Source organism: Pongo pygmaeus, chromosome 5 (assembly GCF_028885625.2).
Source record: "Pongo pygmaeus isolate AG05252 chromosome 5, NHGRI_mPonPyg2-v2.0_pri, whole genome shotgun sequence".
Taxonomy (NCBI): domain Eukaryota; kingdom Metazoa; phylum Chordata; class Mammalia; order Primates; family Hominidae; genus Pongo; species Pongo pygmaeus.
Window position 1 is genome coordinate 151,995,348 of NC_072378.2, and position 25,038 is coordinate 152,020,385.

The 25,038-nt window shown below is 42.0% G+C and overlaps 1 protein-coding gene across 1 annotated transcript in view; it reads left to right on the top strand.

The window, feature by feature from the left end:
- CCDC170 (coiled-coil domain containing 170) overlaps positions 1-25,038 on the top strand; it is a 132,193-nt gene that overhangs the window by 18,613 nt on the left and 88,542 nt on the right. Inside the window, exons 2-3 of the mRNA XM_054490746.2 lie at positions 22,880-23,008; positions 24,601-24,857. Of these exons, the coding sequence (XP_054346721.2) occupies positions 22,880-23,008; positions 24,601-24,857 (386 nt within the window). The remainder of the gene's footprint in view (positions 1-22,879; positions 23,009-24,600; positions 24,858-25,038) is intronic.

A 25,038-nucleotide genomic window follows, 5' to 3' on the forward strand; every position in this document is an offset into this window, starting at 1 on the left:
AATACAAAAATTAGCTGGGCATGGTGGTGCACACCTGTGGTTATAGCTACTGGGGAGGGTGAGGCAAGATAATTGCTTGAGCCTGGGAGGCAGAGGTTGCAGTGAGCCGAGATTCCGCCACTGCACTCCAGCCTGGATGATAGAGTGAGAGAGGCTCCGTCTCAAAAAAAAAAAAAAAAAGCCAGGCACCATGGCTCATGCCTGTAATCCCAGCACTTTGGGAGGCTGAGGCGGGTGAATCGTTTGAGGTTGGGGGTTCTAGACCAGCCTGGCCAAGATGATGAAAACCCCGTCTCTACTAAAAATACAAAAATTAGCTGGGCCGTAGTGGCGTGTGCCTGTAATACCACCTACTCCAGAGGCTGAGGCAAGAGAATTGCTTGAGCCTGGGAGGTGGAGGTTGTGGTGAGCCAAGATCATGCCACAGCACTCCAGTCTGGATGACAGAATGAGACCCTGTCTCAAAAAAAAAAAGAAATGCATCAAAATACAATAGAGTTATCTCTGATAAGACTGTGGGTGGCATTCATTTTTTCATCGATTAGACAATCACAGAAATATTAACCAAGATAAATAAAGCAAGATGAGCATGTGGGCAGGAGTGGTAACTGGGATAAAAAGAAATTTTGACCAGCCTGGACAACATGGTGAAACTCCGTCTCTAAAAAATTACAAAAATTAGCTGGGCGTGCTGGCATGTGCTTGTAGTCCCAGCTACCTGGGAAGTTGAGATAAGACGATAGTTTGAGACTGGGAGGTCAAGGCTGTAGTGAGCCGTGATCATGCCACTGCACTCCAGCCTGGATGACAGAGTAAAATCCTGGAAAGGAAGGAAGGAAGGAAGGAGGGAGGAGGGAGGGAGGGAGAGAGGGAGGGAAGGAAGGAAGGAAGGAAGGGAGGAAGGGAAATTTTGCCTGGGGATCCTAGAAAGCCTTCACAAAAACACCAGTTTCAACTCTTGAATGGGGCTCAGACTTTTGCCCAGTGGAGAAGCAGCTTGTGATGGAAGAGGAAGAACCCAGAAGGTGAAACAGCTATGAAAGCTCCGTGGCATGCCGAGACACATTTAATTTTTTCCATGTGACTGGGAGGTCAGGCTAGATATTGGGCATTGGGGCAGAAACCCTGGGAATGTGGGTTTTGGCTGATAGAGAAGAGACTCACCTATCTTAAGGAGTTTATTCCTTACCTTGTCTGTCGTGGGCAGCTTTGTAGTTGGAGAGAGACGGATCAGGTCTGCATTTCAGAGTGGCTACTTTGTGACAGCACAAAGGTTAGGTCAGCACAAAGTGAGTCGGAAGGGAGAGCAGTGAGGAGCCTCTTGCTTCAGTCTCCATTCTTTTTGGATGAAGCCTTGGCAGAACCATTCATTTCCATCCTAATATTGAAATGCCTTCACATTATTACATCAGCTTAGGCTATGTGACTTTTGAAAGCTTGGTAGGTTGGTGTCAGATAAATGAGGCCTTCGCACTCACTCACCTGGTCTCTGCAAGAAACTGGATCAAGGTGATGAGGAATGCACTCTTAATACCCGAACAAGAGGTCTTGGAAATTTTGTTTCTTATATTAACTAAACAAATGTAGTCAAATACTATTATAAAGGATTGGCTGAAGAATATGCATTTCATTCATTCTATGCTCTACTTCAAAATTATCCTTGAAATGCAAGAGCCTGGGAGAGATGTCTACTCGGACTACATTGTTTGGACCCTGTTTTAGGGATTGGCATTATGCCATTGGATTTGCAAATAAAAAAGTATCTGAGACAAGTCTCCATCAATTTATTTACTTATTTATTGAGACGGAGTCTCACTCTGTCACCCAGACTGGAGTGCAGTGGTGCGATCTTGGCTCACTGCAACCTCTGCCTCCCAGGTTCAAGTGATTCTCCTGCCTCAGCCTCCCAAGTAACTGGGACTACAGGTGCACACCACCACACCTGGCTAATTTTTGTATTTTTAGTAGAGACGGGGTCTCACCATATTGGCCAGTCTGGTCTGGAACTCCTGACCTCAGGTGATCTGCCTGCCTTGGCCTCCCAAAGTGCTGGGATTGTAGGCGTGAGCCACTGTGCAGGTGGGAAGCCCAGGTTCTTGTTTTGTAGATGATGCCTCCAGGTAGCAGTCTTCATAGACAATAGATGGTAAATGTCTTCTTATCAGACCATAAAAGGTGGTAGACTCTCCTGAAAAGACCTAATAAAAGAGAGAGATTCTTTACAGAATGTACATTTCCTCCACAAGAGACAGCTTTGCAGGACCACTTAAAAATATGACAAAGAAGGTGTGGTGCAGTGGCTCATACCTGTAATCTCAACTCTTTGGGAGTCCGAGGTGGGCGGATCACGAGGTCAAGAGATCAAGACCATCCTGGCCAACGTGGTGAAACCCTGTCTCTACTAAAAATACAAAAATTAGCTGGGTGTGGTGGCACGTGCCTATAGTCCCAGCTACTCGGGAGGCTGAGGCAGGAGAATCACTTGAACCCTGGAGGCAGAGGTTGCAGTGAGCCGAGATCGTGCCTCTGCACTCCAGCCTGGTGACAAAGCAAGACTCTCTCAAAAAAAAGACAAATATATTTTGAGGTAAAATACTTCGATTTCTTTCAGGGCTGTTATCTGTCATGTAATGCTATACTAGAGTCAGGTTGGAATTTGGTATCTTATTGCTACAGGAGTCTGTTCTCTCAGTCTTAAGATCTCTGTTTTAATGTTAATGCTGGTCAGTTGTGTCTGAATTCCAAAGTGAAAAGGGTATAATGAAGTATGTTGGGCCTCCATTTTCCATCAAGTCTTGAACTAGTTTCAGGTTTACTTTGGAATGCCCTTGGCCAAGAGGAGGTCTCCATTCAGTCGGTTGGAAGGCTTAGAATGTTGTTTTTAGTTGATAGATTGTTTTGTGGGTTTTGAAATTTGTCATGATTTCTTGTCATGAATAGGTGTGTTGTAACTGAGCAGGTTCTTTGCTTTACCATGAGGTCCTAGTAAATCATGTTGAAGTGGTGTTGTTGTCTGGGGTAAATACCCAGGGTTTGTCATCTCGCACCAAGAAGATTAAGGACACGGACACACAGGAGGAGTGAGTTTAGGAGCAGAGGTTTAATAGGCAAAAGAAAGAGAAAGAAGAACAGCTCTCTCCCTTGCAAGAGAGAGGAGCTCCTGAAAGGAGAAAACTGGTCAGCTGCCGACTGTACCAGATTTTATAGACAGGCTTGAGGAGGCAGTGTCTGATTTACGTAGGGCCCAGAGATTGGTTTGACCAGGTGCGATGTTCACCTAGTGCGTGGGGAAGCCTGGTGGTCCCACCTTAATCTTATTATGCAAATGGGGTCTTTGCCTGGCTGGTGCCATATTGTCTTCTCCTTACTGTGCACATGGTTTGGCAAAAAGAGAGAAGATGAACATGCCTAGTCCCAGGAAGCCTTTTCCTTTTGGCACAACTGCCAACATCCACCCGTGCAAGCTTCCAGCTTACTTGTCTATGCCTGCAGCTTGATTTTTCAGGCTGCTCTTTGTTAGAAAAGAAAATGATTTTGGGGCCGGGCATGGTGGCTCATGCCTATAATCCCAGCACTTTGGGAGGCCTAGGTGGACGGATACCTGAGGTCGGGAGTTGGAGACCAGCCTGACCAACATGGAGAAACTGTCTCTACTAAAAATACAAAATTAGCCAAGTGTGGTGGTGCACGCCTGTAATCCCATCTACTCGGGAGGCTGAGGCAGGAGAATCACTTGAATCTGGGAGGTGGATGTTGCGGTGAGCCGAGATCACGCTATTGCACTCCAGCCCAGGCAACAAGAGTGAAACTGTGTCTCAAAAAACAAAAAACAAAAGAAAATTATTTTGGGGCTGCTTTTCATTAAAAAGAAAACCTTACTGAGGACTCCCATACCCTTACTAATAATTTCTTCTTCTTCTTCTTTTTTTTTTGAGACAGAGTCTTGCACTGTCGCTTAGGCTGCGTGCAGCGGCGTGATCTCGGTTCACTGCAACCTCCACCTCCCAGGTTCAAGCAATTCTCCTGCCTCAGTCTCCTGAGTAGCTGAGATTACTGGTGCCGACCACCATACCCAGCTTTTTTTTTTTTTTTTGTATTTTTAGTAGAGATGGGGTTTCACCATGTTGGTCAGGCTGGTCTCGAACTCCTGACCTCGTGTTCCACCTGCCTCGGCCTCCCAAAGTGCTGGGGTTACAGGCTTGAGCCACTGTGCTTGGCCACTGATAATTTCTTCTTAACTCCTGTATCAGTGTGACTCATGTCTATCAACTTGGAAGGGCCAAGTCAAGCTGTGGTCCACCTCTAGGAAGTGTACAATACTCACAGCACATATATAATACTCCTGTGCTTCCTCTTATTTTTTCCCTGCTTTGATTTTTCTTTACTGCCATTTACTTCTTTTTTTTTTTTTCATTCTTTCTTGTTTTCACCCTAAATAAGAAATAGCCCTTAAGCTTTGGATGGAAATTAAAGGAATTCTCTAAAATCCAGGCCTTTTACAAACAGTAAAGATTATATGAAACACTAGCAAGGTGGGGCCTTGCCTTCAGTTTATGGTCCTGCCATGGTACAGGAGAAGCATGTCCCAGAACAACCACAGAGTCCAGAAGAAGGCAACCTTTCTCCTTTTGACTTGTGGTTATGGAATACATCCATGTTTTTTAGTTTGCTAATGCTTCTGGGTGGACCAGGCTGAGATGGAGTGTTGCAGGCTATCTTTCTTAGTGTGGGAAAATCTGTGCACTTTCTAAGCCAGCCCATCTCCAGGGGGTGGGATCTTGGAGAAATCAGCCAGCTCCAGGGGCTAAGGGGATTTGGTTTAGCAGATGAGAATGGGACGAGACTGTCAAGTCAATCAAATGTGAGGACTGGGATGTTAGTGAAAAAAGCATACATTTGTTACCAGGAAGGAGTCTCAATCCAGACCCCCAAGAGAGGGTTCTTGGATCTTGTGCAAGAAAGAATTTGGGTGAGTTCACAGAGTAAAGTAAAAGCAAGTTTATTAATAAAGTAAAGGAATAAAAGGGTGCCTACTCCATAGGCAGAGCAGCCTCGAGGGCTGCTGGCTGGCTATTTTTATAGTTATTTCTTGATTATATGCTAAACAAGGGGTGTATTTATCAGGGAAACCAGCCCCAATATTTCAACGTAAGTTCTTTCTATTTTCCGTAAGTGTTGGCTGGCTGAGAAATAAAGAGAAAGAGTACAAAGAGAGGAATTTTACAGCTGGGCCTCCAGGGGTGACATCACATATCGGTAGGACCGTGATGCCCACCTGAGCTGCAAAACCAGCAGGTTTTTATTAAGGACTTTAAAAGGGGAGGGGGTGTATGAACAGGGAGTAGGTCACAAACATCACATGCTTCAAAGGGCAAAAAGGAGAACAAAGATCACATGCTTCTGAGGTCAATAAAGATCACAAGGCAAAGGCAAAGCAAAGATCATAAGGCAAAGGGCAAAATCAAAAACTCCTGGTAAGGCCTATGTGCAGCTGTGCACGTATTGTCTTGATAAACATCTTAAATAACAGAAAACAGGGTTTGAGAGCAAAGGACTGGTCTGACCTCAAATTCACCAGGGTGGGGTTTTTTCCCCACCCTAATAAGCCTGAGAGTACTGCAGGAGACCAGGGTGTATTTCAGTCCTTATCTCAACCGCATAAGACAGACACTCCCAGAGCGGCCGTTTATAGACCTCCCCCCAGGAATGCATTCCTTCCCCAGGGTATTAATTATTAATATTTCTTGCTGGGAAAAGAATTTAGCGATATCTTCCCTACTCGCATGTCCATTTATAGGCTCTCTGCAAGAAGAAAAATATGGCTGTATTCTGCCCAACCCCGCAGGCAGTCAGACCCTATGGTTGTCTTCCCTTGTTCCCTGAAAATTGCTGTTATCTGTTCTTTTTCAAGGTGCACTGATTTCATATTTTTCAAACACACGTTTTCCAATCAATTTGTACAGATAACACAATAGTGGTCCTGAGGTGACGTACATTCTCAGCTTGCGAGGATAAGAGGATTAAGAGATTAAAGTAAAGATAGGCATAAGAAATTATAAAAGTATTAAGTTTGGGAACTGATAAATGTCCATATTAAAATTAAATCTTCACAATTTATGTTTAGAGATTGCAATAAAGACAGGTGTAAGAAATTATAAAAGTATTAATTTTGGGAACTGATATACGTCCATATTAAAATGAAATCTTCACAATTCATGTTCCTCTGCCACAGCTCCAGCTGGTCCCTCCGTTCGGGGTCCCTGACTTCCCGCAACATGTATTATTCATGAGTTTTCTAGGAAGGGGATGAAGAATTCCCAGACCGGAGGGTTTCTCTTCTTTTTAGACCATACAGGGTAATAACCTGATGTTGCCATGACATTTGCAAATCGTTATGCTGCTGGTGGGAGTGTCTTTTAGCATACCAATGCATTATAATTAGCATATAACGAGCAGTGAGGATGACCAGAGGTTACTTTCATTGCCGTCTTGCTTTCGATGGGTTTTGGCCAGCTTCTTTATTGCATCCTGTTTTATCAGCAGGGTCTTTGTGACTATACTTTATGATCTCCTATCTCATCCTGTGATAAAGAATGCCTAACCTCTGGGAGATGCAGGTCTCAGCCTCATTTTACCCAGCCCCTATTCAAGATGGAGCCACTCTGGTTCCAATGCCTCTGACACATTTATTTACTTAATTCTACAAATAAGTATTGCATGTTTACATTGTGAGGTCCTGAGTAGGGGAGGGAGGAAGACATTGATTACTTATTAAAAATTAAACACACAGCTTATTCCTTCCCCTTGTGCTAAGTGCCAGGAGGGAGAAACAGGGGTTGCTGTGAGAGGAGAGCTGAAAGACAGAAATATGGTCAGAGAAATATGGTCAGTGGGAGCTGTGATTGGCAAAGATGTACAGACACAGGACCCTGGGCAGACAAATAATGAAACCGCCTTTGTAAAATTATGACTGAGACAGTGAAAGAGATCTAATATAACCGACTCCATCTTGGTTGTAACCTTTAAGCTGTCCTTGTTTCTTCCTGGGCATAGGCTGAGCTAACTTTGGGAGGAATTTGGTTTAGAGTTTAAAGATAACAGCTCTTTCCCAAAACAAACCTCCTTCTTGCCTGGGGACTAGACTGCCTTTGTAGTACTAAGACATTAGCCACAAGATTAGAAATTATGGTTAAGGAGTCATTGCAGCTGGAGGCTACAAGACTCTGACCCTCCCTAAACTGCTCCTAAGATCCATGCTTGAGACATTTTGCAGACCCTGTGCTTGATGGATCAGCTGGCATGACCCAGATTGATAAACTGGCTCATCTGATCTTGTGGCCCCCAGCTAGGAACTGACTCAGCACAAGAGGACAATTTCAACTTCCCATGATTTCATCTCTTACTTAACCAGTCAGCACTCCTGGCTCACTGGCTTCCCCCCACCCACCAAGTTATCCTTAAAAACTCTGATTCCTGAAGCTCAGGGAGACTGATTTGAGTAATAATAAAACTCTGGTCTCCTGCACAGTCAGCTCTGCATAAATTAACTCTTTCTCTATTGCAATTCCCCTGTCTTGATAAATCAGCTCTGTCTAGGCAGCAGGCAAGGTGAACCCATTGGGTGGTTACAAAAATGGTTTGGGAAGAGTTTTAAATTGTAAATATTATAAGAATGAGAGGATTACTATGAAGGTGTGTACACTGTTCATTTGCTGATTTTGTTCATTGGCCTCTGATTCCTTCTTACCTGCCCCAGCTGCCTCCTGCTACTCTCTTTATTAAATTGAGGGTGAGCTCTGGTTATAAAGGGACAGTGGGTTCCATCTTTTGAAAGGATGGGATCCTAAACTAGAGTCTACCTGTGCCTGTCCTAAAAAGAGTGTTGAGGACACTGTTGTCATCCTCGTGATAAGTAATGAGAGTTGCTAAGCACTACAGTATAAGATTTGTAATCTGCCTTTAGTACTGTTTGTTCTGAAAACAAAACTTGAAAAAAAATTATAAAAATCTAATTGTGGATCTTTGTCTCATTGCAAGTATCAGAGGTGTTCAAATCAGGGTAACTCCATCTTGGATAGGGATTGGGTAAAATGAGGCTGAGACCTACTGGGCCACATTCCTAGGAGGTTAGGCATTCTTAGTTAACAGGATATTTACAGTTAAGGGAACAAGTTAATAATGTTTATTGAACAGACCCAGGACTTAACTGACCCAGGAAATAGACCAAGGAAATGTTTTGATGTCCCACTGTCTTAAGAACAAAAGCATTCTTAGTTTAAGAGTAAGTTTTGGGCCAGGCGTGGTGGCTCACGCCTGTAATCCCAGCACTTTGGGAGGCCGAGGAGGGCGGATCATGAGGTCAGGAGATCGCGACCATCCTGGCCAACATCATGAAACCCCATCTCTACTAAAAAAATACAAAAAAATTAGCTGGGCATGGTGGCGGGCGCCTGTAGTCCCAGCTACTCGGGAGGCTGAGACAGGAGAATGGAGTGAACCCAGGAGGCGGAGCTTGCAGTGAGCGGAGATCGAGCCACTGCACTCCAGCCTGGGCGACTGAGCGAGAATCTGCCTCAAAAAACAAAAACAAACAAACAAACAAACAAAAAATTTGTTGGGCATGTTGGCATGCGCCTGTCATCTCAGCTACTCGGAAGGCTGAGGCAGGAGAATCGCCTGAACCTGGGAGGTGGAGGTTGCAGCGAGCTCAGATTGCACCATTGCACTCCAGCCTGGGTGACAAGAGTGAAACTCCGTGTCAAAAAAAAAAAAAGTTTCACTTTAAAGATAGTACTATAGATTCTTGCAGAAGACAGTAGTTGCACAAAGATTAACAATCCTTTGTTGCAAGGCCTTGTAGAGAACATCTTCCTCATGTTTTTTGCTTTGTTATCTTACATATAAACAAGTATTTTATCTTGTTAGATATGAGTTCTAAATTTCTTTTCAAAGAATTAATATGTCAGTATGTTCAATTCTTTGCCTTCTACTTTTAAACTTAACTTCCTTGTAAAGCAACCTTTTTCAATTACCTACTCCACCCTGACTCATTCCGATCACCTGCTCAACCCTAACTCATTCTGATCACCCACTCTACCCTAACTCATTCCAATTACCTGCTACCTGCTCTGCCCTGACTCCCACCAAAGTACTCACCCCGTCATTCTCTTTAAATTAGCCAGTGGGAATTAGTTTAGCCTGTGCAGTCTAACCCTAGCCAGTAGGGGAATAACACAGCAGCAGGGGCCACGTGCGTCGGGGAAAAGAACCCCTTCCCCTCCCCTGTCCAAGTGTGCGCTCACCATTGCTCCATCTTTAAGGGCGCACCCTTCTGTAGAAGTAACTTGCCTTGCTGATAATTAAAAAGAAAATGTTATATTCGAGTGCTATTCCTTTTGCAGCACTGAAACTTTGTATATAACAACCTTACATATAAACAAGCATCGTGTCTTACATATAAACAAGCATGGTACCTAAGGTGTGTGCATTCCTCCTCTTGCTTTCGAGAATGCCCTGCTCTATCTGCTTTTTCTAGAGAGTAGCCATTCTTTTATTCCTTTACTTTCTTAATAAGCTTGCTTTTACCTTATTCTGTGGACTTGCCCTGAATTCTTTCTTGCACAAGATCCAAGAACCGTCTCTTGGGGTCTGAAATGGGACCCCTTTCCAGTTACAGTAGAATTGTTATAGGAAGGTTGATTTCTGCTAAAGTGAGACATGGGGAGATTACATACTGCTACAATTTCCCACTTTCTTCTCATGTGTTTACAAAATGGGCCACTGTGGAGGCTCTGTTGCTCTCAGGAGTTTGTGCAGCTGGATGCTATGGATTCTGTCTAACAGAAGAAATGGGTCCTAGAAATGATGAAGCAGCATTATTTTTATTGAGCCTTCTTCAGGCAGAGCTAAGGACACCTTGGAAAATAAAGCAAGGATTTATTGCAACACAGAAGCTATTTAATTTTCTCTCTGGCATGTCCTTGGCTAATTGGAGATGTTTTTCCAGTTAATAAAACTATTAAAAATCATTGAATTCTTGGCAGCCAGGCATGGTGGCTCACGCCTGTAATCCCAGCATTTGGGAGGCTGAGGCAGGTGGATCACTTGAGGCCAGGAGTTCGAGACCAGCCTGGCCAATATGGTGAAACCCCGTCTCTACTAAAAATACAAAAATTAGCCAGGCGTGTTGGTGCACGCCTGTAATCCCAGCTACTTGGGACACTGAGGCAGGAAAATCTCTTGAACCCAGGAGGTGGAGGTTGCAGTGAGCTGAGATTGTGCTGTTGTACTACAGCCTGGGTGACAGAGTGAGACTCTGTCTCAAAAAAAAGAAAAAAATCATTGAATTCTTGTTTTAATCCTTGAAGACGCTTAATATTTTGGCCAGAACACTATTTATATTCCGTTTATTTTAACAATGAATTTCCTGTCCCAAATGTAGTCAAAATGTGTACTTGCACAACAAATGCATGGCAAACACTGCTGTGTTACAGTCTGGCCAATGCACCACAATGTATTGGTCTCTTTGTGTGAGTTATCACCTGGAGTACTTTGTCTCAGGACCAAGAGAATTAAAGGGTGAGGTTGGAGCGAAAGTTTAATAAGCGAAAGGAGAAAGCTCACTGCCGGGGAGAGGGGACCCAGAAGAGGGTTGCTGGTTTTTGCAGTTGAATGCAAAGGCTTTTATAAGAAACCAATGAGGGCTAGGCATCTCATTTGCATAAGGTGCAAATTTCTGGTAGCTCCACCCTGACCTCCTAGTGCACATGTGGGCCTTTAGCTTAAGTTACTCCATATTTCTTTGTTCTCCTTACTGTGCATGTGTTAGGGGATGGAATTTTCCATTGTGGGCATGTCTGGGCAAGCCCCCCTGTGCAAGTTCCCTTATCTGTGCCTGCAGGCTGTTCTTCAGTTTGAAAGAATTCATCGGAGGACCCACCCTAACTGTCTGCCTGACTCGTTTCTTCCTTTCTCCTCTCTCAGCTGGAACTCAGTGATTCTCCTTTTGACTTCTACTTTGACCATGCTGGGGTCCAAGTTCAGGATTTCCTGTGGCCTCTGCAGCCAATAAAGAATTCACAAACATGGAATTAACAAACAGTTTTCAGATTCTTGAAGCCTGCAGTATATGAATATTAGGATGTAAAACTGAAAACCTAATAAATTGGACTTTTAAAACATGCTTCCAGTTGTCTTTTACTTAATTAAGAAATTGATTTTAATACTAAAATTATAGTCACTTTTTCTTTAAAAATTAGAACATTACAAATGAAGCTACAGTTTCCATTGACAACCACCTCTAATCTTGATCATCTTCTCCCATTGTTCAGAGGTTATTATGATATAAGTTTGGTGAGTGTCCTTCAGACCATTAAAAATACTTTTCTCATTTCATTTCATTGTGCCTATACACATATTTTGTTTGGTATGTACCTTTAAGACATAAATGGTGTCATACTGTTAGTTTTGTTCTCTAATTTACTTTATTTAAAAAACAGTGTTTTTGAGATCTATTTATCTCCAAATAGATCCAAATGGATTTAGTCTGATTCTGTTTTTTTTTTTTTCAGATGGAGTCTCACTCTATCACCCAGGCTGGAGTGCAGTGGCGCAATCTCAGCTCACTGCAATCTCCGCCTCCCGGGTTCACGCCATTCTCCTGCCTCAGCCTCCCTAGTAGCTGGGACTACAGACACCTGCCACTGCACCCAGCTAATTTTTTGTATTTTTAGTAGAGACAGGGTTTCACTGTGTTAGCCAGGATGGTCTTGATCTCCTGACCTCATGACCTGCCTGCCTTGGCCTCCCAAAGTGCTGGAATTACAGGCGTGAGCCACCACGCCCAGCCTAGTCTGATTCTTTTAACTGCTTTGGAGATTACCATTTATGAATGTATTATATGTCAGGCCTCTGAGCCCAAGCTAAGCCATCATATCCCCTGTGACCTGCACGTATACATCCAGATGGCCTGAAGCAACTGAAGAACCACAAAAGAAGTGAAAATAGCCAGGTCCTGCCTGCCTTAACTGATGACATTCCACCATTGCAATTTGTTCCTGCCCTACCCTAACTGATCAATTGACCTTATGACAATACACCCTCCCCACCCTTGGGATAATGTACTTTGTGATATTCCCCCACCCTTAAGAAGGTACTTTGTAATATTCTCCCCACCCTTGAGAATGTACTTTGTAAGATCCACCCCCTGCCCACAAAAACTGCTCCTAACTCCACCGCCTATCCCAAACCTATAAAAACTAATGATAATCCCACCACCCTTTGCTGACTCTTTTTGGACTCAGCCCACCTGCACCCAGGTGATTAAAAAGCTTTATTGCTCACACAAAGCCTGTTTGGTGGTCTCTTCATACAGACACACGTGACACTATAGTTAACTAATTTCTGTATTGATGGACACTTATAGAACATGCACATGCCTATAAAATTAGAAGTAGAACTGTGGGTCACAGGGTATATGCCAAAGTGTACCCTGCAGTGGCTGGGACATTTTATATATTCCTTCATTAAGAATACTTCAAATTTGTTTTTATTTATTATACAGCAAAGAAAAGTGTCTCCTGCAATAGCTGGGACATTTTACATATCCCTCCATTAAGCATACTTTAAATTTGTTTTTATTTATTATACAGCAAAGAAAAGCAATCATTGCTTCCAGATCTGGTACTAGTCCTTCCTTCCTTCCTTCCTTCCTTCCTTCCTTCCTTCCTTCCTTCCTTCCTTCCTTCTTTCCTTCCTTCCTTCCCTCCCTCCTTCCTTCTCTCTCTCTCTCCCCCCCTCTCTCTTTCTCTTTCTTTCATCTGTCTTCTACTTGTTTTCTTTTTCTTTTTCTTTTTTTTGAGACAGAGTCTCTCTCTGTTGCCCAGGCTGGAGTGCAGTGGCATGATCTCAGCTCACTGCACCTCCACCTCCCAGGTTCAAGTGATTCTCCTGCCTCAGCTTCCCTAGTGGCTGGGACTACAGGCACGGCACTACCATGCCCAGCTAATTTTTGTATTTTTTGTAGAGATGGGGTTGGCCAGGATGGTCTCAATCTCTTGATCTAGTGATCCTCTTGCCTCGGCCTCCCATAGTACTGGGATTACAGGTGTGAGCCACCCCACCCGGCCATTTTTTTTTTTTTTGACATGGAGTCTCACTCTGTCACCATGCTGGAGTGCAGTGGCGCGATCTTGGCTCACTGCAACCTCCGCCTCCTGGGTCCAAGCGATTCTCCTGCCTCAGCCTCCTGAGTAGCTGGGATTACAGGTGTGAGCCACCACCCCCGGCCTTCTACTTGTTTTCTATCCAGCAATATAATTCCCATTTTACGCCTTAATTGCCTGATTTTTAGGTGAGGGAATAACGGGATTGTTTTGTGAAGAGTGAAAGTTTTTCTAAGGGCAGCCTCTGCCCACCCAATGAAAAGAAGACTCAGGGGAGCAAGAGTGTTAATATTTTAGAGGGCTGCCTTCACTTCAACAGGGATGTTGAATTAGATGAATTTTTTTTTTTTTTGAGACAGGGTCTCACTCTGTCGCCCATGCTGGATTGCAGTGGCACCATCATTGTCACTACAACCTCCGCCTCCCAGGCTCAAGCAATTCTTGTGCCTCAGCCTCCCGAGTAGCTGGGACTAGAGGTGTGCACCACCATGCTTAGCTATTTTCTTTTTTGCATTTTCAATAGGGTTTTGCCATGTTGGTCAGGCTGGCTATGAACTCCTGGCCTCAAGTGATCCACCTGCCTCATCCTCCCAAAGTCCTGGGATTACAGGTGTGAGCCATCGAGCTTAGCCATATTAGAAGGATTTTTAACTGAATAAGAGTAACACCCAAGAGAAAAGAGATGGAAAATAATGTAAAAACCATATGATCAGCTTTTTCACCGTACTTGATTTTACGCAGAAATGTTTTCTTCCAAAACTTTTCCCACAACTGCTAAGGTATAGATGCTCAGATATATTTTCTGGATCCCACAGCTGCCACACTCCCCCCTGCAGGCTCTAGTGGGCCCCAGAAACCAACAGCAGATAGAAGAAGGAAGAAAACCAGGAGGGCCAGGAAAGTCCTCCCAAGTGGGGAGAATTGCAAATAGTCAAAAATTGACAGGATGAATGATTACACTGGAGAAATGCAACTTTCAAGACTCAATGTATACACTGTAAATTAGGGAAGAAACTTTATGTAGTAAGAAGAACATGGACGGTAGGGGAGAGCTTCTTAGAAGGAGTTGCTTACTGGGCACTACTGGAAGCTTGGTGGGGGCGTGGGGAGAAAGAGAGGGAGAGAGAAATAGAAAGAGAGAGAGGGAGAGGGAGAGGGAGAGAGGAGACAGGCACAAGGAGGCATTCCATAATGGAAGAGCCTGCGGTAATGTGATTGTGCACTGCAGCATGGGATAATGCTGGGACAAAGAGTAGATTGGTTATGGGATAGAATGATAAGAATGGAATGGATTTAGGAGCTTTTGTGTGTTAGGGGCAGGCAGTGATTTTCTTCTTATTTTTTCGTCCGTGGGATAATAAGACAACTAAATACCATAGTAGCAAGACTGGCCCAAGACATTGTCCCCAGGTCAGATAATTGGGCACATTGTGTACTAAATTATGAATAAGCTTATCTTTGCTTTATGCCATTGAGCTTTGAAACCACTCTTTATTCTGAAAAGACTATGAGCCACCCTGTGAGACAATTTCAATCATTATCATAATAATATCAGTAGCAGAATCAAATCATATGTAGTTGGCTCTCTAAAACTAATCTAAAATTGCTTCATAGGTTAGCTGAGAGGTACCTAATAACTTAGATTGTCCTCAGGTGAGGACAAATGGATGAGTTTTTATTTAATCTTGCCATTTTAAATAGGGGAAAAATTTTTTTAAGGGAAGATTGTTTGATACAGGAAAAGTTGAAGAATTTTCAGAAAATTTTATGAACTCCAGGAAGGCTGAATTAAGAGAGAAAACCCCCAAAATGTCGGCTTTCATATCTGTTCAAGTCTATGTTACCTATGGTTGTTTCTTTGTCTTCACCTTCTTCATAAAGACACAGCATAGCAGGGTTGGTGATTTTTGTCTGTTCTTGTCTCTTTTTTTAAATTTAAGAGGAAATGTTCTAATTGTGAAAGCAATACAGTTATTGTAAAGGATTTGTAACTATAGAAGCATAGGTGGGGTGTGGTGGCTCATGCTTGTAATCCCAGCACTTTGGGAGGCTGAGGCGAGTGGATCAGTTGAGTTCAAGACCAGCCTGGACAACATGGTGAAACCCCATCTCTACTAAAAATACAAAAATTAGCCAAATGTGGTGGCGCATGCCTGTAGTCCCAGCTACTTGGGAGGCTGAGGCAAGAGAATTGCTTGAATACAGGAGGTGGAGGTTGCAGTGAGCCGAGATCGCGCCACTGCACTCCAGCCTGGACAACAGAGCGAGACTCTGTCTCAAATATATATATATATGTATATATAAGCATATAATAAAGAAAAAAAAAGTCTATCCTACAACCAAAAGATAACCATAGTTAACACTTCTTCCCAGTGTTTTTCTTTTCTTTAAATTATATTTAGTTGTACAAATAATGAGTAAATACATCCTTATTGAAAAAATCAAACCACTGCCCCTCTCACCACAACTCCAATTGTCGTGTCACCCTCAGGGGTAAGTACTGTTATCAGGTGATGGGGATTCTGTAAAATTCTTTTTTTTCTTGTCTCTAAATATATTTATAGACAAAACACAATACTTTTCCTCCTGCATGTGTTTTATGAAAAACAGTAACAAACAATGAATTTATACTTTCTTATTTTTGTTCAGTGATATCTTAAGGATATTACCATGCCCAAGCATACGGATCTATCTCATATTACCTGTTGCATAGGATTCAATAGTATAGATATACTTTTATTTGATAATTGCTTTGTCAACAGGAATTTACGGTTTCAACATCCTCATCCTTCCTGCTGCTATTACTAATAATGGTATTCCTGGGCATAGTGACTCACACCTGTAATCGCAGCACTTTGGGAGGCTAAGGTGGGAGGATCACGAGGTCAAGAAATTGAGATCAGCCTAGCCAACATGGTGAAACCCCATCTCTACTAAAAATACAAAAATTAGCTGGGTATGGTGGTGCACGCCTGTAGTCTCAGCTACTCAGGAGGCTGAGGCAGGAGAAACACTTGAACCCGGGAGGCGGAGGTTGCAGTGAGCTGACATCGAGCCACTGCACTCCACCCTGGTGACAGAGCTAGACTCTGTCTCAAAAACAAAAAACAAAAAACAAAATAATGGTATAATGAATATCTTTATACATATCTCTATGCACATGTATGAGTATTTTCATAAGGGAGATAATTGGAGAGTGGAGCAGCAGTGTCTTAGTCCAGTTTCTGTTGCTATAACAGAATACCACAGACTGAGTAATTTATGAGGAAAATAAGTTTATTCCATTCATAGTTCTGGAGACTGGGAAGTCCAAAAGCATGGTGTGGTGTCTGGTGAGGGTCATTCCATGGTAGAAGGGTAGAAGGGCCCGAAAGCATGAGTGAGAGAGAACCTGATTTTATAACAAAGCCACTCTGGTGATACCTAACCTACTCCCAGGATAACAGCATCAACCCATTTATGAGGATTAATGTATCAGGACCTAATGACCTCTTTCTCCAAAAATATAATTTTTAATTACTGAATATAATTTCATTGTGTGACTGTATCAGTATTTTTTTTATGTTATCATCTTTTATTTTTGAACTCTAGTTGTTTTAAATATTTGCTATTGCAGATTTTTTGAAAATGTTGCTAAAGAGTACCTTTCTGAATATTTTTGTGTTTAATTTTTGGGTTTATTTCCATTTCTTTTGATAAGATCATGAGCAAGAAATTCACAAGGACAAATAGTATTAACTTTTAAACTTTTTAAATGATACATATTGCCAAATACTTTTCTGGAAATTTTGTACCAATTTATCTTTATTTGAGCAGTGCATTAGCATGTCTTTCTTATAGAGCTATCTTTTCATATGCCTAATAATAATAATAATAATTATTATTATTTTGAGACAGAGTCTCGCTCTGTCAGCCAGGCTGGAGTTCAGTGGTGCAATCTTGGCTCACTGCAACCTCTGCCTCCTGAGTTCAAGTGATTCTCCTGCCTCAGCCTCCTGAGTAGCTGGGATTACAGGCATGTGCCACCATGCCCAGCTAATTTTTGTATTTTTAGTAGAGACTGGGTTTCACCAGTCTCTAACTGGTCTTGAACTCCTGACCTCATGATTGGCCTAGCCTCCCAAAGTGCTAGGATTACAGGTGTGAGCCACTGCACCTGGCCAATATGCTTAATTATTAAATATATTTAAAATGTTGCTAGTTTTAAAGATCAGAAATAATAATTAAATTTATATTTAATTGATGATGAGTGAGGTGGGACAGTTCTCATTTTATTAGCCATTTATGGCCCTTCTGATAATTGTTAGTTCTTCTATAGAAGTTTTCTCTTAGGTCATTGGTTTTCTTATTGGTGTGAGTAGGCTGTTTGCATATTAAAGTTTTGACTTTTTGTATTATTTCTGGAAATATTTTTCCAGTTTGCTCTTTCACTTTAAATTCTGCTTACACATTTAAAAAATTTGTTGTCATCTGTGCACTTTTTCTTGAACATTCTTGCATTGCTTTTATGCTTAGAAAGTCGGCTATGGCTTTCATGTTTGTGTTGTTCCCCCAATTGATATGCTGAAATCCTTACCTCCAAGAAGATAGTATTAGGAGATGGGACCTCTGGGAGAAGATGATTAGGTTATGATGGTGGAGGCTTCATGAATGGGATTAAAAAAAGAAAGCTTAGAGTTGTACTTACACATTATAAACCAAATAAATTTAAGATAGACTTAAAGCACTGAATATAAAAAATAAAATCAGGCCAGGCATGGTGGCTCACACCTGTAATTCCAGCACTTTGAGAGGCCAAGGCAAGCAAATCACTTGATGCAACGAGTTCAAGACCAGCCTGGCCAACATGGTGAAACCCTGTCTCTACCAAAAATACAAAAAATTAGCCAGGTGTGGTGGCACATGCTTGTAGTCCTAGCTACTCGACGGACTGAGGCAGGAGGATCAGCTGAACCCAGGATGTCAAGGCTTAAGTTTATCATAATGTTTAGGGGGAAAACCCAAATACATTCCTATGAAAGTTAGGAACAAGACAAAACGTCCATTACTGCTATTAATGTTTAACAATGTGGTATTAGTTCTTATGCTGCTAATAAAAACATACCCAAGACTGGGTAGTTTATAAAGGAAAGAGGTTTATTTGACTCACAGTTCAGCATGGCTGGGGAGGCCCCAGGAAACTTACAATCATGGCAGAAGGGGAAGAAAATACATCCTTCACATGGCAGCAGCAAGGAGAAGTGCAGAGCAAAAGGATGAAAAGTTCCTTATAAAACCATCAGATCTCATGGGAACTCACTACTACGAGAACAGGGGTAACTGATCCCCATGATTCAATTACCTCCTGCTGAATCCCTCCCAAGACTTGTATGATTATGGGAGCTACAATTCAAGATGGTATTTGAGTGGGGACATTAGATTTGAGTGGGGACACATCCAAACCATATCAAATGTTCTGGGGTTATTAACCAATGCAATTAGTCAAGAAAAGGAATAGAAGTATAAAAATTGGAAAGAAGGAGGTGAAATTTTCATTATTTACAAATGATTTGCATGTTTACAGTGCAAAACCCAGGAGAATCTATTGAAAACAATTCCAAACAATAAGAAACATAAAAAAGATATTTAGGTACATATTTAATATATAGGAATAAGTAGACCCCATTTACAATATGACAAAAAGATAATATTTTTAGAGATAAACTACAAAATATAGTAAATCTAAATTGCTAATAAGAATAAGACTTCTTGGCTGGGCACAGTGGCTCATGCCTGTAATCGCAGCACTTTGGGAGGCCAAGGTGGGTGGATCACTTGAGGTCCAGAGTTCGAGACCAGCCTGGCTAACATGGTGAAACCCTGTCTCTACTAAAAATGCAAAAATTAGCCAGGTGTCATGGCACATGCCTGTAATCCCAGCTACTCGGGAGGCTGAGGCAGGAGAATTGCTGGAATCTGGGAGGCGAAAGTTGCAGTGAGCCAAGATTACATCACTGTACTCCAGCCTGGGTGAGAGGTAGACTCTGTCTCAAAAGAAAAAAAAAAGAGGAAAAAAAAAGAATAAGACTTCTTGAACAAATGAGAAAAATGATTTTAGTTGGAAGACTCAACATTTAAAACATGTAAATTCTCCATAGTTTATTTATAAAATTAACATGACCCCAATAACAATACCAACAAAATTTTTTGGAATTTTCCAAGAAGATTTTGAATTTCACATGGGAAAATGAATATGTAAGAATAGCCAGGCTTATTCAGAAAAATAAGCCCTACCAGATACAAAATATATTAATGACCTCAGAGCTGCCTTTTAAGCCCTGCTGCCACTATTTTTTGTCTGTGTTTTTCTGTAGGCATCGCTGCTTTCTCTCAGATCCTTGCCTGCATGGGCCAGATCCCTGCCACAGGGCCCTTGCATGGCCTTTTTGCTATTTGAATGATGTGGGCAGCTCCTGCTTCAATACCTCTTGACTATTTCTTTTTTTTTTTTTTTGAGATGGAGTCTCGCTCTGTCACCCAGTTTGGAATGCAGTGGCGCGGTCTCAGCTCACTACAAGCTCCACCTCCCAGGTTCACGCCATTCTCCTGCCTCAGCCTCCTGAGTAGCTGGGACTACAGGCACCTGCCACCACACCCGGCTAATTTTTTTGTATTTTTAGTAGAGACGGGGTTTCACCATGTTAGGCAGGCTGGTCTTGATCTCCTGACCTTGTGATCCGCGTGCCTCGGCCTCCCAAAGTGCTGGGATTACAGGTGTGAGCTGCCGCACCTGGCCGACTATTTCATTCTTATTTAATCATCACTTTTGGTTGGGCGTGGTGGCTCATGCCAGTAATCCCAGCACTTTGGGAGGCTGAGGCAGGCAGATCACCTGAGGTTGGGAGTTCAAGACCAGCCTGACCAACATAGAGAAACCCCATCTCTACTAAAAATACAAAATTAGCAGGGCGTGGTGGCACATGCCTGTAATCCCAGCTATTCGGGAGGCTTAGGCAGGAGAATCGCTTGAACCTGGGACGTGGAGGTTGCAGTGAGCCGAGATCGTGCCATTGCACTCTAACCTGGGCAACAGGAGCGAAACTCCATCTCAAAAAAAAAAAAAAAAATTCATCACTTCTTTAGGGAACTCTTTCCTTCTACCTCCTTCATCTGAAGTCATTTTCCTTTGTTAGCTGCCTTTTTGCCTTCCTTGCATTTATTTCATTTTGTAATTATACAATTCTAAGTGTGGTTGTTTGATAAATTCTCTTTCCCTTTTTACACTGTCACCTCATTGCCTGATCCAGAGTAGGCTATCAGTAAATACTACTTGGTCGATAATCTCCAGTCTGCTGAACTCTGAGGGTAATTTAGATTCAGTACCTACCTTCTAAACTCAGTCATCAAAAGAGCTCTCCAAATGTAGTCCCTACTCCAGTGTCAAGGGAATAATATCTTAATATATAGCTTCTTTTCTTTCTTTTTTCATTCATTCATTCATTCATTCATTCATTCATTTCTTTTTTTTTTTTTTTTTTGAGACAGGGTTTTGCTCTGCTGCTGAGGTTGGAGTGCAGTGGTACAATCACAGCTCACTGCACCTTGACCTCCTGGGGCTCAAGCCTTCCTCCCACCTCAGCCTCCCAAGTAGCTGGGACAACAGGAACATGCCACCATGCCCAGCTAATTTTTTGTAGAGATGGGGTCTCACTGTTGCACAGGCTGGTCTGGAACTCCTGGGCTCAAGTGATCCTCCTGCCTCATTCTCCCCAAACACTGGGATTACAGGCATGAGCCACTGCACCTGGCCTAGCTTCTTTTCTTAAAAAAAAAAAAAGATGTTAGTCATTGAAAGAAATAATCAAATAATCATAGCCATTGGGAAACTTATTTTCCTAATAAATTTTATAAAATGGTATGCCATACATACTATAGGTGAAATCTCTTATAAGTGACGTATGTCCTCACATAGTCTAGTTTAGAAAATATGGTGTGGTGGTCAGGGTGGAGAAGACCCTCTGACTATTGAATGAGTCTGAACAGGATGTGGTTCTCTAATAAGAGATTCAGTTAAACTTTTTATGCTTTTTCCCCAGAGTACATATCTACCATTTTCTTGGTTGTGCTATGATTGGCAAACAGTAGCTATTACTAAGAGCTCTGAAGGTTTTGTTTGGCATTTTGTGGATTGAATCACACTGGTCATGACGCTTGTTGAAAAGTTATGAGCTTTAAGAAGACTTTTGCATTCATGACTATATCAAACAGTAGTTGCTGGTAGTGGAGTAGTCTCTGGCAGTCTTAAATAGATTTTATCGCTGAGCCTCCTGAGGCCATTTAGATACTCCAGGAAATCCTCCTTTATGTGACCTCTTTTGTATTACTTCAAACATGAATGGCTTTCTTCTGTGTCTTCACAAAGACCACAGGCCTTGGAAACTCCATAGAGGTGGTGTAGATATCCAACCTCAGTAATAATTCTTGAAGGAAGCAGGCATATGGCATGAGTTGGATGGAAACAGGACCAGAGGGTTCAGTCTGCAGCCCACAGGCCAAACCCACCAAATCTGCTCTGCAGGTGTGTTTATTTGATTCATATGTGTTTCTTTTTTAAACATTTAAATCAGTTTCCAACCTGCAAAAACCAGGAATTTACACTTCAAAAAGTCTGGATATATGGCTTGTCTTGAAAAACTGGAATGATTTGGAATTGGAAATTCCAAAATTGGAGTGGTTTGGCCAGGCAGGAAATCCTTATTTCTGTATCTGCAACCATCAGTGGAGCTGAGACCTGTTCCCTTCCAGATGGGCACGGGCTGTCCATGTGTGACCCTGCCATCTCTCATCTCACATGTTCATTTCAGTTGCCTTCATGATTCATGGTTATGAGGTTATGAGACTGAGTATAAAAGGCATAGTGAATAGTTACAAAGGAGACAGCCTTTTACATTTAGATCACATGATCTCTTTGATAAATAAATGAGACACTTTAATCAACAGACAAGAAATGAGTTGATCATCTTTGTGATCTGGACAAAGACAAACAACGAAAACTGTCCCTCGTTACACAGGATGTAGCATTGTTCTCCTCTGATAATTCTTTGTTGGGTCTATTGATTCTGGGCAGAGGTCAAATACCATTTGAGTTGGGTGGAAGGAAAATCTTTTTTTGTTTTTTTGTTTTTAGAGGCAGTCTCTCTTTCTCTATTGGCTGGGCTGGGGTGCAGTGGTGCAATTATAGCTCACTGAAACCTCAAATTCCTGGGCTCAGGTGATCCTCCTGCCTCAGCCTCTCAAGTAAATAGGACTACAGGTCATGACACCATGCCTGACAAATTAAAAAAAAATTTTTTTCTTTTTGTAGAGTTAGGGTCTTGCTGTGTTGCCCAGGCTGGTCTGGAACTTCTGGCCTCAGGCAATCCTCCTGCCTTGGCCTCCAAAAGTGCTAGGAGTATAGATGTGAGCCAACACACTCTGCCATAGGCCAATTCTTAAATGACAAACCTCATCACCATCCTGGAGGAGCACATCATTTGTTCCCGAACTTTCTCCTGCCTCCCTTTGAACTTTGAGAATGAGAACCAAATGGTCTGAATATAACACTTCTCTGCGTAGCATGTTTGACACATTTGGAATACAAAGAATGCTTCTGCCTTTAATCTTGCTTTGTGCAGCTGCACAGAAAAGATCGTTTAACACTCTTCTTTATATTTTGTATTTTGGGGGAATTCTACCAGGAAACTTACGATCATCTTTCGGAAGTCCCGGTCACGCGGGAGCAGTTAAACCACTATCGGGATGTGGCTCAAAATGCTCGAAGTGAACTTGCAGCAACTTTGGTGAAATTTGAATGTGCTCAGTCTGAGGTAAGATAATGCATCTCCATCAATCAGAAATGGGCCTTCTTAGCTTCTTATAAAATGACACAGATCACGCCTGTAATCCCAGCACTTTGGGAGGCTGAGGCAGGCAGATCGCGAGGTCAAGAGATCTAGACCATCCTGGCCAACATAGTGAAACTCTGTCTCTACTAAAAATATAAAAATTAGCTGGATGTGGTAGTGAGCGCCTGTAGTCCCAGCTACTCGGGAGGCTGAGGCAGGAGAATTGCTTGAATCCGGGAGGTGGAGTTTGCAGTGAGGCAAGATCACGCCACTGCACTCCAGCCTTGCGACAGAGCGAGACTCCGTCTCACAAAAACAAAACAAAAGAAAACAAAAAAGAAACAGAATGTAGGAGTGATTAGAAATAGGACAGTGGGATATAGATTTAAAGCTTTTGGCAAAGTTGAAACTTGTTCTCTTGTGCCTATCCCCTAGAATTCCTGAAAAGTTATGCATTTGCCAGATTGTAAAGCCAGGTGGCTTGGGCTGAATTCTGGATCTCAGAGGAGCTATACAGCCTTGAGAGATCTGGGGGCACCTGAAGATGTTAAGTAAAGCTCCATGGGCCTCAGAGAACTTTCAGCATCTCTCAGAATATCTTCCTTTAATGTGGATTGCTTGCAATCTGGAGTTCTTAGGAGGGAATTCTGAATCCCTTTCCTGTGGTAGTTCCAACTGGCTGGGGAAATTCTAGGAAGAAGAGTGGGATCCATTTACCCTGTAGGCTAGCTCAGGTTTAGAGTGGAGTTTCTGAGAGTCTTCCTAAACTCATTCTGCTTATAGCCTGGTGGCCCCAAGGAGTTCTAGACTGGCCTGTGATTTCTCACTAAGGCTGCCAGGACCCCATAGAAAGACGAGTTGATAATGTGTGTGTGAATAAATGTATGTATGCACACTCACAGTTCCAAAGAATTACATGCTTTCATAACTTTTTCTCATAGGGTAGATCTGACATTTTAACTCAATAGGGCACATATATTGTTCAGCATTTTGATATCACAGAACTCATAAAAGTTAAAATGTTCTCTTTAAATAAATCCTATAGGGATTTTTCTTTTCTCCCATGTTTTTTTTTTCCAGAAATTGAAATGTTATTTTTATTTATCACTCACAGTTAGAGTCCAGAAGATAAGTGTGAGAAATATAGTGATATACTGAGTAGTCTGTGTTTAAGTGGGGAACAGTTACGGCTGTGAAATCACAGATCATGTGATTTGTAGATTCTTTGTCTAACTGTTTATCAGCAGCAATAATAGCAATACAGATTTAGAAAATGTGGACCATTGCAAAATATTTTATTGCTTATGCAATCAACATCATAAACGTCTCCTGAATGAGACTAAACAACATAAGACATTGCTCAATTGGTTTTGTAAAAGATAGAATATGAAGTCCATTATTTAGGCATAATTTCTCATTTGATAATACAGATACAAATATTAGAAAAGAAAATAAAGTTAGATTAAGTCATGAATAAAAGAGTGAACATTTAAATGATGGCTTTGGGTTTCTTAAAGATACTTCAAACTTATGTTGTTAAGGTTTTTTTTTTTTTAACTTCTTTTCCATGTTAGCTTCGAGACCTCCGTTCCAAGATGCTTTCTAAAGAAGTCTCCTGTCAAGAATTGAAAGCTGAAATGGAGAGCTACAAGGAAAACAATGCCAGAAAATCATCTCTGCTTACCTCTTTGAGAGACAGAGTTCAGGAGCTAGAAGAAGAATCAGCAGCACTTTCCACTTCTAAAATCAGAACAGAAATCACAGCTCACACTGCAATCAAGGAGAACCAGGAATTAAAGAAGAAAGTTGTAGAATTAAATGAAAAATTACAGTAAGGATACTGCAATATATTTTTTGCTTTAGCTAGCATTAAAATACTAGCTTCTGATAGCAAGATAGGTCTTTGAATGTACTGGCATTTTGCATTACTTGGCCCTGAAACTCAATTCGAAAAAAAGTTATTGACCTCAAATATCTTTGGAGTCTTGACAAATTTTTCCAAGGCTCATTTC